The sequence below is a fragment of the Trachurus trachurus genome, assembly GCF_905171665.1.
Source record: "Trachurus trachurus genome assembly, chromosome: 1".
NCBI classification, from domain to species: domain Eukaryota; kingdom Metazoa; phylum Chordata; class Actinopteri; order Carangiformes; family Carangidae; genus Trachurus; species Trachurus trachurus.
The window spans coordinates 6,983,744-6,998,057 of NC_139891.1; the positions used below are offsets into that span (position 1 = coordinate 6,983,744).

The window sequence follows — 14,314 nt, forward strand, 5'->3', positions numbered from 1 at the left end:
TTTCAATGAAAATCTGTAAAACGCATGGATCATCAAACCAGCTTTTAACTGTGGATATCACACAAATTGACATCCGTGTTAAAAGCCAGCGTTAATAGATCCATGCGTTTACCGCAACTATGACAACGACTGAAAACCATGGAAACGTAAATGTAAAATTCCACCAAACCGGCAAACCGGAAGCCAGTTTTGACCATAGATGACGTTCTGAAACTTGTGGATAGTTACAATATATTCTACAAGTGTTGCAGCATTTCAATTGCTCTTTTATGGAAAAGTAGAGCCCAGGCTGGTCAGAATTAGGTTTTCAGGTTGTTGGCCATGTACAAAAGGTTTGGAAAATTTAGTTTTTGACCACAGTTCAGGTGCTAGACAAATATGCAATGAGTCACTTATCATACCTGTGCCAAATTTCATGGCTTTTCATCCAATAAATATTGAGACATTTCACTCAAAACTATAAATATAAACATTACACTGGCCCTATAAGAGGAGTCAGGGAATCACAATTTAAAGTTATCAAGTTCTTTGGGAAACATGAAAGTCATTTGTACCAATCTTATTGACACCAAACACTGCCATCTATGCAGCTGCACTGCTCATATGTTGTAATGATATGATATGATTATATGAGACAGAGACCATGAGATAAAAGCCCATTACAATTTAATCAACATTATCAATGACACATTTCCACAACATGTGTCCCAAATCGATTTGACATGAGAGTAATGCAAACTTTACACAATTAAAAACATGTATTTCAAACTTTTTTAAAAGGGCATTTTATGTCTTTGTAATTCATTACTGCCTACATAAAAGGTTGTCATACTTGAACTTCAACTCTGTTATGCCCTTACAGACATCGGCGTGTTCGTCAGTCTGACACTCTGCATCTGTCGGCCAGTACTCGATCCAGGTTCTTTCACCAAGTACATACAGAAAACTGAGGAGATCAAAGTGAAAAAGAGAATAGGAGATTATGTATTTGTCAGGGAATACTTCTATCTATCTATCTGTCTGTCTGTCTGTCTGTCTGTCTGTCTGTCTGTCTGTCTGTCTGTCTGTCTGTCTGTCTGTCTGTCTATCTGTCTGTCTGTATTTTATCCTTTTAGAGAATTGATAATTGAATTATCACAAAAATCACAACTTGTACAAAGTTGTGTTTCTATTAGGGATGTCACAATTACTTGTTTTCACAATTAATTGTGGTATTAAACGCCACAATTAATTGATCGTAAAGATTCCTAAATACCGTCACTCCCCAAATAAGATTATGTTGGAACCATATCGGCTGATGTGCGCAAAAATAAAGGTGAATGCTCAGATTCTGGTCCATTTAACTAACCTAACATTGAATCGGTAGGAATTGAAATGTTAGCGTGTCATTTGTATCAAAATAAAACAAAAAATGATTAAAATAAACGTAAACATTTGGTATAGATGACAATTTATGACCTGAATATTTCAAACAATTCCCCTGGGGATTAATAATTTGTCCTATATTACAGTAATAGATACTTGAAATATTTTGTGTAAACAATGAGTAATGTAATTATATTTTGACTATATTTGATTTTACACATTCATAGTGTTGTGAAATGAATTAATGCATAATAATCGTGATAATCATAATACCGTGATTATTTCTCTGACAATAATCGTACCAAGAAAATTTGTAATCGTGACATCCCTAGTTTCTATTCATGAAAAGGTGTATGACTGAGAAACCATACATAAACAATGCTTGCAAGATACCAACACCAGACATCAAAGGAAGGCAACAATGTCATAATACACAACACATTATACAACAGAGCGATAGATATATAGTTTATTACTGTTCTAAAATGCGCTCGTAGCACTGTTGTATAAAAGCAATATCACACTCGAGGTCGTGCTGTTGAACTGTATGATTATCTGCGGCCTCGTGCCTACGACCGAATCACACCCGTGCTGATATACAGTACAACAGCACTCCCTCTCGTGTGATATTGCTTAAGTCTCTATCCCACTCACACACACACACACACACACACACACACACACACACACACACACACACACACACACACACACACACACACACACACACACACACACACACACACACACACACACACACACACACACACACACACTAAACTCACGTTCGAGTCAGCTTGTCGATCATAATGTCTCTGTCCGCGCCCATAATAAGATAGGTTTTGCCAAGTAACAGATTTAGGGCCCATTTGCAGTGTTTATAACTGAGGAATTCACGTTGGCGACCAGATACGCCCCTGTCAGTGCCTGTCAGTAACATCCAAGATAAAAGAAAGAAGCTCATTAAATGTAATAAAATACATATCACAATGACACTGTTGTTTTCTTGTATCCATCAATGCAATATATCTCACATCAGTTCAAAACATGAAGGTTTCAAAGGAGATAAATACCCACCCTCCTTGATGACCTGGACAACCTCCATGGTGAAAACATCAGTGGACACTTCCTCTGTTATGTTAATCACTTTCACTTTGAACACTGAGAACAGACAAATTGCAGCATGATTGTTAATTCACTCACTCACTTGCTCACTCACTCACTCACTTGCTCACTTGCTCTTACCAAAATCTGTTTTAGTGTCCTGGGTACTCAGACAAGATTGAGCGACACGCTCATCATTGGTGACTTTTTCCTTCTTCTGCTTTGTGCATTCCTCTAGAAATTTGCATGGGCAAAAAGCAAAAAAAACCAACAACTGCTTAAATCAAGTGAGCACATGTGGAGAGCTTCTCACGCTATTTTGCAGTAAACACCAGTCTAGAAGTTACTGAGGCCCTAATTGTCTTCCATCACTTAAGCAATAATCTCGTACTAGTTTTCGCTCTGTTGTTGATATCACATTCCTCTCAGATTAGTGCCAATCTGGTCTCAAATATGCATGCGGCATGCCCATTCATTAATGCAGCAGTTTTATTTTGTAAATAAAGAAAATATATGGTAGAAATGTTGCATAATGTTGCTTTAAGTGCTTCTTTAAGAGTTTACATTACCTTCAGCACATGTGCATTCACCATGTCTACACAGCATCAGCAGCTCTCCACTTGGCCTTTGTGGGTGGTAGAATCTCACACAATTTGTATCTGCAACAGGATATACAATTAGTTTCTGTCGGTTGTTTAAAGCACCACAGTCCATCAGAAATAAATAAGAAAAGAGATTTTTTGCAACAATGAATGACTCCTTTAAACTGTTGATCTTGATACAAACACAATCTAATAAAGTTATTAACACAGGTATTTTATTTTATTTTAACATCTTTGAATGTTGAAACTCAAATGTAAAATACATGATATTACATACATTACAAAGTACTGTACAGGTGTTACCACACCATTAAATAAACTTATTTATATATTTATATATATTTACATAGCACTTGTCGTAATAAAGTGAAGTGCCTCACACAAAGGAAGAAGAGAATCAAGAACAAGAGATCACCTCACTGTTTGTCAGATGAGGATCTAGATCGTCCACATGGGTATGTATATCCACTGTATATCCACAGGACCACTCCATAAAGGTGAGTTATGGTAAAATATGATAAACACAACAAAAAACTGTGTGGTGCCACTGTTCGCTTGCCTCACTGAACGCATATCACTCCCCATTCCTCCCCTTAAGGGAACACCGAGGTGCACAATCACAAAAAGACAATGACCACACACACTGATCGTGACATAGAGAGAGAGCGATTAAACTTATGGTTTAAAGTACCCTAATGATGTAATGATCTCAACTGGTTGACTCTTCCATGAAGCAGTACCCTATGTTGCTGGATGGCTTTGAAACTCACCGTTTTGATTTTGAAGGTCATAATATTCATAGATGGTCACAGCAGCTGGTTGTAGGCGGGCACCCAAATCCTTCTGATGGAGCTTAAAGGTGATCTCTTCTACTTCTGTGTGAGAAACCTATGAAGAAATGTACGAAGGTAGAATGTGAGAGAAAGAGAGAGAAATGGTTAAATACCATTTCATATCTGTACTGCATTAAATTCACGTGCATAAAGACAATGAGGAGATAAAGGCAACTTTCAAGTGGTCATTATAAAAAGAAGTGTAAGTGAAACTAACTAACTACTAAATCTAAATAACCTCTCAGTATATTCACAAGGTAGCTACAATGACGATGCTATGGCAAATTTGCATTCCTGATTTTGGTACCATGTTTGAAGTCGAGATTGATTCAAGGCCAAAGTTAAAGTGCCCCTCATATGTCCATCACCCTATAATACCTTTGTAAAACTCTGAAAAAGGCTAACTCTAAGTGAATTTAAAGAATTAATACTAGGGGTGCCACATTCTTTCAAACCTAGTACGAGTGCGAATACGAGTACTTGCATCTGAGCAGAGATGGGGACTCGAGTTTGCGACTCGAACTCGAGTCGCACTTAAGTCGCACCCACAGAGACTTCAGACTTGACTTGGACTCGTGTTTTGAGACTCGTGAACAATCATTATTGTTTTGGCTCGTGCCTCCCTCCTGACAGGACGACCGAAGATCTTTTTTTTTTTTTTTTTTTTGCCGTTAACACACCACTAGCGGAGCAGCGCCACATGGCCGGTAACGTTATTCAGATGGAGGTTAGATCTTCATATTGAACTCCTACAGAGTGCAGCCAAACACCAGTGTCTAAAGAGAGAGGAGCAGCAGAGCTCCTCTGACAGCGCAGTCAGCTGCGGGTGAGTGACAGGCGACTGTGAACCGGCTTTTTTTTAATAGCGGCACCGTCCGTAGCCTACATGTGAGGTACAACGTCCGTTTGTTGTCAGACCTTCCTTCACGGGGACTAGCTGCTGCATGACTGGCACATATCAGGCGACTGTAGGCTAAATCCTCCTGTTTATTTATGTTTTTGCTGCGAAATATGACTGAAGGCCCGTATGGAAGACTGTAAGTGTCGACACGCCCCCATGAGTTGACGGAGCTAATTAAAAAAATAACAACCAGTTCTTCTCTCAGAAACATGCGGTTCCAGAAAGGTTTTGCTGCACATAAAGATGTGAGATATACCATCCAGATCTAATGACCTATAATTAACAGCCTAAATCATTTTCCATGTTGTTCATCTGGGTTTTCTGAATTCAACAAAGCAAAAATAAAAAAAAGAGAAAAGGCCAGTGCAGAGGGGCAGAGCAGCCTTGATTCTTTCTTGACTCAGAATACAGTTTCCTTTAAAGGAAAGCTTTCATTATGTGTTTTCTTCATATTGCATTGCAATATCCTGTTTAAAGTGATCATATAATAAACAACTAATCAATACTGTATAAAGGAGTGATAATAACCTACAGTAAATGCTTTGAATCTCTTAGATATAGCTGTGCAGTATCCTTAGTAGACCAGATAGCAGCAGATGATAAAGGGTCATTACAACCAGAAGAGACAGGAGACTTTTATTTTTTAGAAACTTGAGACTTGACTTGGACTCGTGACCAAAGACTTGAGACTTGACTTAGACTTGCAAAAAAAAACTTGTGAACATCTCTGCATCTGAGTACTTGCCGATACCATGTACTAACGAATACTTATTAAAGCCATTACAGTTCATACAATTACTTGTGTATGTGTTCAAATATTGTTCATTCTCTGACATTTGAACATCCCACTATATATGGCATTGCCACACATTTTAATCAAATAGAATTACATAATGTTGTTACTGACATTTTAACATTTAACTGCATCTTTGTTTAACAGCTTTTACACATATTTCACTTATATATAACTCTTAAATATGTGCCAACATAAAAAACGTCCTGTCTTGTCTTCCTGTGCGCTCCCTCATGGGATTTCCTAAATGATGTGTCTCATCTGTGTTGATTATCCCACCTCTGCCTTGTTGCTCCTTCTGTATTTAACCTCAGTGTTTTCCCATTATCCTTTGCCGGATCGTCTGCATTAGTAGGCTACCCTGCGTTATTCCACTGTGTTCATGCCTGATGCAGAGTTCCTGCATATTCTTGGGTCCCTGCTTTTAGTTTTATCCTGGTAATAAGTACTTTTTTTAATAAGGGCAGTTTTTATACGTTTTTTTTATGTCATTACTTGTAAACATTAGTTTCAACTGTTGGCACAAGCAGGTCATCTATCAGTCAGAGGGTACTACAAGGACGTTGTGGATGAAGAAAAACTAATAATGGAGGCGATACAGCACATCTGTTTAACACAAACGGAAAGTAAAAAATCACGGGGTAAAATCAACCTCAGAAAGGCAAAGTGATCTGTTTACATTCACTTTATACATGGCTGTTACCAATTAGCTCCTGTGATGTTATGATTTAAACACTTAATTCTCAATAGAGGGTATGCATTTACGTCACGTTGCCCTCGGCAACGCCCCTTCCGTTTGGACTGAGTGCATGGATCTAATACATCCATGACTGAGTGGCAAAACAAACCTCCCGACAACATGCTGGCGGATAGCGGTGGACTCATAAACTGGATAAAATATGATCAAAACAAGTTGATATCAAAAGGAATGGACAACCAGCTCCCCAAAACCGTCTGCTCCACGGACACTGACAATCCTGTAACACACAGTGTGACCGCGGTACCTGCAGAGTGACAGACAGGCTGCTGTTATTGTGCAATCTATATTTTCTGCCTGCCATGAAACGTATCCCCCCCTGTGTTGGACTGGTGAAATGACCAAGTCATTTATTCTATGTATTACTCAGACCATTTTAAGTAAATCTGTATCTGTTATTCAACACATTAGGCCTATTTACTACACTGAATTGAGGAAACTTGCTCATTAAAATGGTCTGAATAATAGCCTACACAGAATAAATGATTTGATGGTCAGAACCCTGTATCTTTGAATGGAAAAGAGGAAGGCCAGCAAATACAGTAATTACAGCGATCTTGATTTTGAAAAGGGGAGTTTATTTTATTTAACAAATTGTGCATCATAGCGCATTATATGTCACGTTATAGTAACACATGTGCTTGGCTCGGTGTTTCAGTACATTCTCAATTCAGCGTAGTGAATAGTGCGTTGATTAACACGTATCCTACAGATTAAATCATTTATTTTGATAGACAAGCCACTTTGCAAAACCTCGTTGATAAAACTAGAACACTAAAACGATAAATCAAACAACTCAAATGTACGTAGTTTCCTTTTATTTAGATGAAATCAAGTGCAGTATCTTAGTTTCACCTTCGCTGGATGCATGCGCGCTCCCGCGGCCAGGGAGAACACTTCCTATCGGGGATAAGCACCTTGGCACGACACCGGCTCAAAAATCGAAACAAGAAAAAACTGAAATAGCAGCACTCACAAAATAATCTTGAAACATTTATTGAACGCACAGCAATGCCTGACGGACGCGTTTCAGCCCTTGGCTTTCTTCAGCGTGAGTTTGTGAGTGCTGCTATTTCAGTTTTGCATGCTGGCAAAGCTAGACATGTCAGACTTGTGTGGGCTTGGAGAAAATCGCTTCGTTACTTGATCGTTTTTAAACGAACTTTGGCGGCTCTGCCACTCGTCTTTTTGCCACTCAGTGGACGTTCCACAGCGGCTTCCGAGTACCGTGACGTCACGTGCATACCTGTGATATTTTAACACAATTACAAACTCTGGTCATTTCAGAGCCAATTGTTTTGCCATTCTGGCATAGTCGTTATCTCCAAATGGAATAGTGCAATAGTAGTTATCTTTTGGCCACTTTGACGGCAATGTCAAATGAACTTTTTCCTAATGTTATCACAGCACAGTTGTTTCAAAGTACCATCATATTTCATAATATGCAGAGTTGATTTTCACACAACCAATTTATGACTTTTGGGCTATCAGGTGTCCCACTGATTGATACATAATTGGACATTCAAATATGAATAACTAAAGATTTTACAAATGAATAATATGGTATAGAAATGGTGAATACAGAGTCATTATTTCTCTTCTTACCTTATTTAAGTACATGATGAGCGTGCCTCTGTCTCTGCTCTGGTCTGTATCTTCAGATGACCCTTCTGTGTTGGTCTCATACCTTTGAATGACTCGGGAAGGTCCTTTGGACAACTGCACACAGAGACACACAATCTAAGCTACACAATCAACAAGACAATCCTCATAATTTTAAAACAAATCATGTTTACACCAATAATCAACAGTGATAATTAAACACTGCGTGTATGCAAGTCTTACTAAGTTCAGGTCATTTTTGTCAGGCACAAAGCCAGTAAGTAAGGCAATATTCAATATTGCCATATCTGCATCATGCTCTTTGTCCAAATACCTGTATACAGAATAGATAGAATAATTAGAATAATGGAAAAAAAAGGCAAAACTAAACCCAAATAACTTAATAAATATTTCAGAATGGAAAGAAGTAGTGTATCATTATTGGGGGGAAAAACAACAACAGTGACAACATTAAATCAATGCATGAATGAAAATGAAGCATTAAAGAAAATTGAGGTTTCACAGGTAGTTAGAAAATACTGTTCAAATATGTCCAAAATGATTTCTTCATTGTACTCACTTAAACTTTATGGTCAGCGTGTATATAGTTTCTTCATACTCATCTATGATAGGGCAAAACATTGGAGAAAACATGAAATGACATTCAGATAATAAAAATTAGACCACAACCACTGAAGAAAACACAATATGACAAGAAAAACACATAAATAACAAATAACAAATACAAGCATGACACACAGAAAATAGCCAGAAAATAAAGACAAATGGTCTAACAGGAAGAGATGTTTAAACTTATCAATACCTGTGTGTGCGAAATCAAACTATTTGTATTTTTTCCTCCCAGTATTTTGCACACCAGGGCAGAAAAGGCAATCACCATAAAACAGAACAAAACAGAATTACCTTGGGTGAATGTCACATTGAGGTCAAACTTTTTGCAGTTGCTGTCCCCTTGTCTAATCTGGGCGTAATAATATGACACCACCTGTCACATTGAAACAGTTCTTAATCTCAATTTCTTATAATTTAGGTCACAATTTCACAGATTATGCTATTGTTTCTGTACCAGCAGTCCTCATAATGGCAAAGGTCTATGAATGTGGAATCACTGGGAGTAGGGCAATTGGGTAAAGACAAATCTTTAGTGTTTGAGCAAACCTGTGGGTTTGGTTTATTTAGTGAGAAGCTATGATGTTAGGTCTGTATTTTCATTATTTTCTGACACTAATCAGTAGCTTTCAGTTAGAGGGACTGTTGATTACATACCAAATTACAACACTTGAAGACTATGTTGAAAGGTTTTATTTAGGTGCAGAACAATAAACATCTAATGAACCAAACAGACTCAGACTCACACTGCTATACTCACTTTCACTGTTGCTTGTCCAGTTCCAGTGGCAACCACTCTCACATCCTCGTTTATGAAATCTAACTGTTGGGTTTTGAAAGACGCATGTATTCACATGTTAGGGCCTTTGAGTATAATTTGAGCTCCTTAGGCTGTGCTTGATCATGCATCTACCATCTTGTTTTGGATTTTTTCCTGCTCCCACTCCCCCTAACCCATCCTGAACTTCATTTGAATTAATTTTCATCTCAATTGTTTATGTGTTGATTTTCACCTCATCGCTTCTAGTGGTCATGTAGTTATCTCTGTTGATGAAGAGATTGGTAACTCCGCTCCTTCTTGGAAGGTGAAGGTTAATATTCAAATCATATGGTTCATCAGTAACACTACTCCAGTACGCAGCTATTGCCTGGTATACCATTATAGTAACCTGGAGAAGGAAACAATGACAATCAGAATGAGACAAAGTGAGACTCATACTTTTGATTAGTAGGTTACAAGGTGCTGCTGAGAGTAACTAACAAAAATAAACATAACTTCACAAGAAAGAGACCTAAATGTACTGTGGCAAAGAGAAAAAAGGGGAGAGAGAGAGACTCCTACTTGCGTGGAATAATAGCTTCCTAAATGATCCTGATTTTGCTGGAACCATCTGACGACAGGTTTGGCTTCGTCCAAAGCCTTTAACAATGAAAGTTGAGACAAAGAGTTGCAGTACAATTAATGAAATTGTATCATATCAGCAGTCATCATGAGTATAGCTAAAGACAAATTATATTTTTGGGTGGTGTCACATACTTAAAACAGAATGTCTGGGGCTGTCTCGTTTTTGTATGACCTCTTGTGGCAACGACAAATAAAATACTTTGAACTTTGGATCTAACACTGTTTGAATTGAAATGATGATGATAGTTGAGGGGCTACAAGTCTACATTAGATATTTCTCGAGAAAAGTGGGTCTTGTCATCCACCATTGGCTCTGTCTCTGAGGTTGCATGAAGGATGACTCTATTGAATTGTGCTCTTGCCAAAGCATGACTCACCTTGACCTCTACCAGAGCCAAAAGACCATACGCTGTTGCCTCAATTGTGAACATTCTTGAGTCAGGCACATGCCAGTGGGTTGAGTCTGAAGAGGACAGAAGAATCATCAATTATCAATCAATTAAGCTTCTTCTATGGATGTTTATGAAGTCTCTTGATAAATGTCATTGTTTCCTGATTATTGTGTCACAAAACCTGGAGACATGAATTTCTTCAGAAGCCGACGGTCTAATTTGTTTTGCAAAGCCAGGGCATATGATGTTATCGTATAAGCATAAGGGTTGGTGATGCCAGGCAGACGCATTTCCAGGTATCCAACGGCTTTGTCTCTACTGCTTTGCAGGTTCTGTAAAGGAGGAAGAGACCACTTTCAGATAATCATATCTAAGGGCTGAGAAAGAGTCATTCAAATCATCACCTGTCTTCAAATGGAACTGCACAATGACAAGAGCTACAACCAGGTGTGAAATAAATTCCCAGCACCACAAGTACTTTCAGACAGCAACTGATGCCACTGCAGACTCCATGGCAAAGAGAGGGAGAGCAACTACTGCTCTTGTGACTGCATACGGTTCTGAGCCCATTCTGTTATTGCTCCTGGATAGTTCAACAAATTTGCTGTTGTGGCTCCTTTGTAATTATGGCAACCAAAACAGGAAATAAAGTGTCAGAATAACACACCTCTGCAACGAAACAGCAACAGAAGCTTTGAGATATGATTATTTGTTCTGAGACAAGAAACACAAGCTTTTATATTAATCATTAGTCATTGCTGCAAAGTTCACAACAAACAGAAAATGGAGGATAGCATGCGTCGTAGATCAAAAGCTCCTGACTTGCGCCAGCGGGCTCAATTAAAACCGACAATCTACAAGACTGATGATCAAGTTATTGTAGAAGACAAGTTTCTCAATTTTCTTGCAGTTAAAATCAAAACGATGATGCAGGATGAAATAGTCCTTTTAGCCTTGAATGCCTTCGACTCTGAGTGGATCAAGTCTTCTAAGAAGGTGCTGTTTAAACTCTGTCCTGACACTAAGCAAAGGATGCTAATGATATCAACTGTTGGCTAAAAGTGTTAAAGGTGTACAAAAATGGCCGTTTGTCCTGTTTGTCGCGCCGAGTTGTCACGAGTTGCCGCACAAGTTTACCCGAGTAAGGAAAACAAATTTGATTGGTCGCTATCAAGCGGGCGGGATATTCAAAGCTTGGGGCGAGACCAAGCCTGGTGTGTGTGTGTCTCAGACGTTTGATTGACGGATGACGGATCCAGCATCTGTGTGGCATTACGCCGGGTTCACACCAGACGCGGAAGCGCAGCGAATAGCCGCGGAACGGAGACCGCTTCCTTTCGGCGCCGTTGTTAACCGATGGTATAGTTCAGACCAGACGCTCCGCTTCACGGCGCTTCCGCGTCCGGTGTGAACCTGGCGTTATCCAATGCGAAAAAAAAACCCCACTTTCATCCCGGATTTAATCAAAAATAGAATTTTGCACAAAGTTTGGGCTACATCGTCTGATAGATGAGTTATTACACTAATTTTATGACCCAGAGTGGGCTCAAATTCAATTTTCTTTTCTGTAGATAATATCCCTTGATTCGTCTCCCATTACCTTGATGAGTTGCCGCCTGTGTCTTTCAACTACCTGGATGTGTTTAACCTGCTGAGCTAGATGAAGCGACTGCAGTGAAACTTCAGGCAGATGTCGGCGAAGACCTACGTATGGTGGTAGACCATAGACAGCAAAGTTGCTACCTGGAGCTGAATCATAATGGAAGGCTGTTGGTGCCGACCAAGGCAAGGCAAGGCAATTTTATTTGTATAGCCCGTTTTTACAAACAGTTTGTCTCAAAGGGCTTTACATGGCATCGTAACAACATCCTCTGTCCTTAGACCCTCACATCGACTGAGGAAAAACTCCATGGAAACCCTTTTAACAGGGAAAAATCGGAGAAACCTCAGGGTGACCAACAGAGGAGGGATCCCTCACCCAGGACGGACAGACGTGCAATAGATGTTGTTACACCAACACTGAACCAGCCTGCAGCAGCGCTGTGTGTAATGGTCCAGCTGCAGTTTACATGCCGAAATGGAGCCAGGTCGTGAAACAGGGACGACCTCAGAGAAATATCAACAAGGGACAATCTGCTTCCCTAAAACAGTGGGTTGGTAAACCTGATCGGAGGACGTCACGTCTAAACCTATTACTGGCACTGCTGCACAAAGGAAAATAAAAGTGATTCATACGAAGTTGGTAAGTGTTTTCACTACCAAATTCTCACCAGATCTTGATGCAGAAACTCTAACTTGACAAAACAACTTGGCCATGACGTTAAATGTGAGTGTATTGACACTGTGAGAAACCGATACAGTTCTTATCCTCTTTATACTGCCCCTCTAAGCAAGTATTCCCAAACTTTAGGTTGTCTATAATGATTGCTTATGAATTCTGATGAGAAAACCTAGGTGGTGCAGTGTGAGTGAGTTGTTTTGTCAAGCGCGAGTTATTTCATTTCATGCTCTGTTGAGGAAACTAATGTATAAATTCATCTGTCCACTGCATGTTACACACAATGCTGCCACAATGCTGCTGTCCAATCCTGGTCTCAGTGCTGTGAGATACCATTCAGCCTTGTGGAGACACTGGTATGACTGTCTTCTTTCAATTTTTATGTGTGTGTTTGTCTCTTTTTAAATGGACCTGGAGTCCAATAATAAAGTCTATCTATCTGATCATTTCATATAAATTAGGCCACAATCCATATTAAGCTGAGTTAAGATACATGATGAGATTATGTGAGATAAGCAGTGGATATCTGCAGCAGCCTGAGTTGTACAAAAATATTTGAAGACATTAACCCCTATTTTGTTCATAATGGTCTTTTGGAAACGAGACTCCTTCAAAATGTGATTTTACTGTAAGTTGTGAATCCATAGTCCTTGGTGTTTGCGAGAAAAAAAAGTAGTCTACAGTGGCCCTGAGAGCATACCACGCTACAACATGTGAAGAATGTATGCAAATAGAAAAACACATTCCGAAAACAGCCTTATTAGTATGACAATACATGCATTGCCTATACTGAACAACACAACAGGTGTCTATGACTGTTTCAGTAAAATCATTCGATTGCCAAGACAGTGTTAACCACTGGACCAATGTGCTGGCTGCCCCATGAACAGTAGGCTATTTAATTATTTCACCAATTATTGTCGAGTCAAGAAGTTATTCTAGTCATGTTGAATGGTCAACATCATGTTTTGAGCAGCCACGAAAAAAGAGCAAGACATCGCAAAAGAGAGATATAGACGGAGGCAACAGAAATATACACAGTAGTTAAGTAAGATACTTACAGCTAGCTGGGGACACAGTCTCCTTGCTTCCAGTATGGCCATCAGGCAGAAGGCCGTCATGGAGGCATCTGAATCTTTGCCGCGCAAGTCACCCTACACATGCACATACACACATCAAAACCATAATTATCATCACATTCATAGTCAATAGCATAACACTTGTGGTTAGCACTAAGAAAAGAATAGATGTGCACGCACAATCATGTTTTGACTATAGATAAATCCAACATCTCTAAACCGGCCGTTGTCTTCCTGTTGGTTCATCAGAAAAGTGAGGGCGCCACAGACTATGTCTGCTTTCACTGCTACCAATCTGTGGGCCATCGCAAACACCTTTGCAACAAAAGCTGTCAGCCTTATGGAAAGAAGAGGAAGAGGAACAAATGTAAAAACGTGTACATGGACTATGATTGATAACTTGAGCAAAATGTATATTCATAAACATTATATTTATATGTATGTAGTGCAGGAGTTCATGCAGTCTTAGATGCTTCACCAGGTGCTGCCAGGACGACTTGTGAACACAGCAAATGACCCATCAGGCTTACGGTAGGCAAGCTCATTGTTGTAGCCTGGACAAAAAACACAGAA

At 39.3% G+C, this 14,314-nt stretch overlaps 1 protein-coding gene across 1 annotated transcript in view; it reads right to left on the reverse strand.

The window, feature by feature from the left end:
* Nucleotides 1-649: 649 nt before the first annotated feature.
* Nucleotides 650-14,314, reverse strand: part of LOC310988780 (complement C3-like) — a 42,977-nt gene continuing 29,312 nt past the window's right edge. Inside the window, exons 26-43 of the mRNA XM_083975520.1 lie at nt 14,220-14,295; nt 13,922-14,078; nt 13,724-13,816; nt 10,566-10,716; nt 10,370-10,455; nt 9,930-10,007; nt 9,601-9,756; nt 9,348-9,410; nt 8,882-8,963; nt 8,538-8,580; nt 8,201-8,291; nt 7,961-8,074; nt 3,842-3,959; nt 3,039-3,128; nt 2,611-2,703; nt 2,443-2,526; nt 2,151-2,292; nt 650-946 (exon numbers count right to left, since the gene is read on the reverse strand). Coding sequence (XP_083831646.1) covers nt 805-946; nt 2,151-2,292; nt 2,443-2,526; nt 2,611-2,703; nt 3,039-3,128; nt 3,842-3,959; nt 7,961-8,074; nt 8,201-8,291; nt 8,538-8,580; nt 8,882-8,963; nt 9,348-9,410; nt 9,601-9,756; nt 9,930-10,007; nt 10,370-10,455; nt 10,566-10,716; nt 13,724-13,816; nt 13,922-14,078; nt 14,220-14,295 — 1,859 coding nt within the window. The 3' untranslated portion in view covers nt 650-804. The remainder of the gene's footprint in view (nt 947-2,150; nt 2,293-2,442; nt 2,527-2,610; nt 2,704-3,038; nt 3,129-3,841; nt 3,960-7,960; nt 8,075-8,200; nt 8,292-8,537; nt 8,581-8,881; nt 8,964-9,347; nt 9,411-9,600; nt 9,757-9,929; nt 10,008-10,369; nt 10,456-10,565; nt 10,717-13,723; nt 13,817-13,921; nt 14,079-14,219; nt 14,296-14,314) is intronic.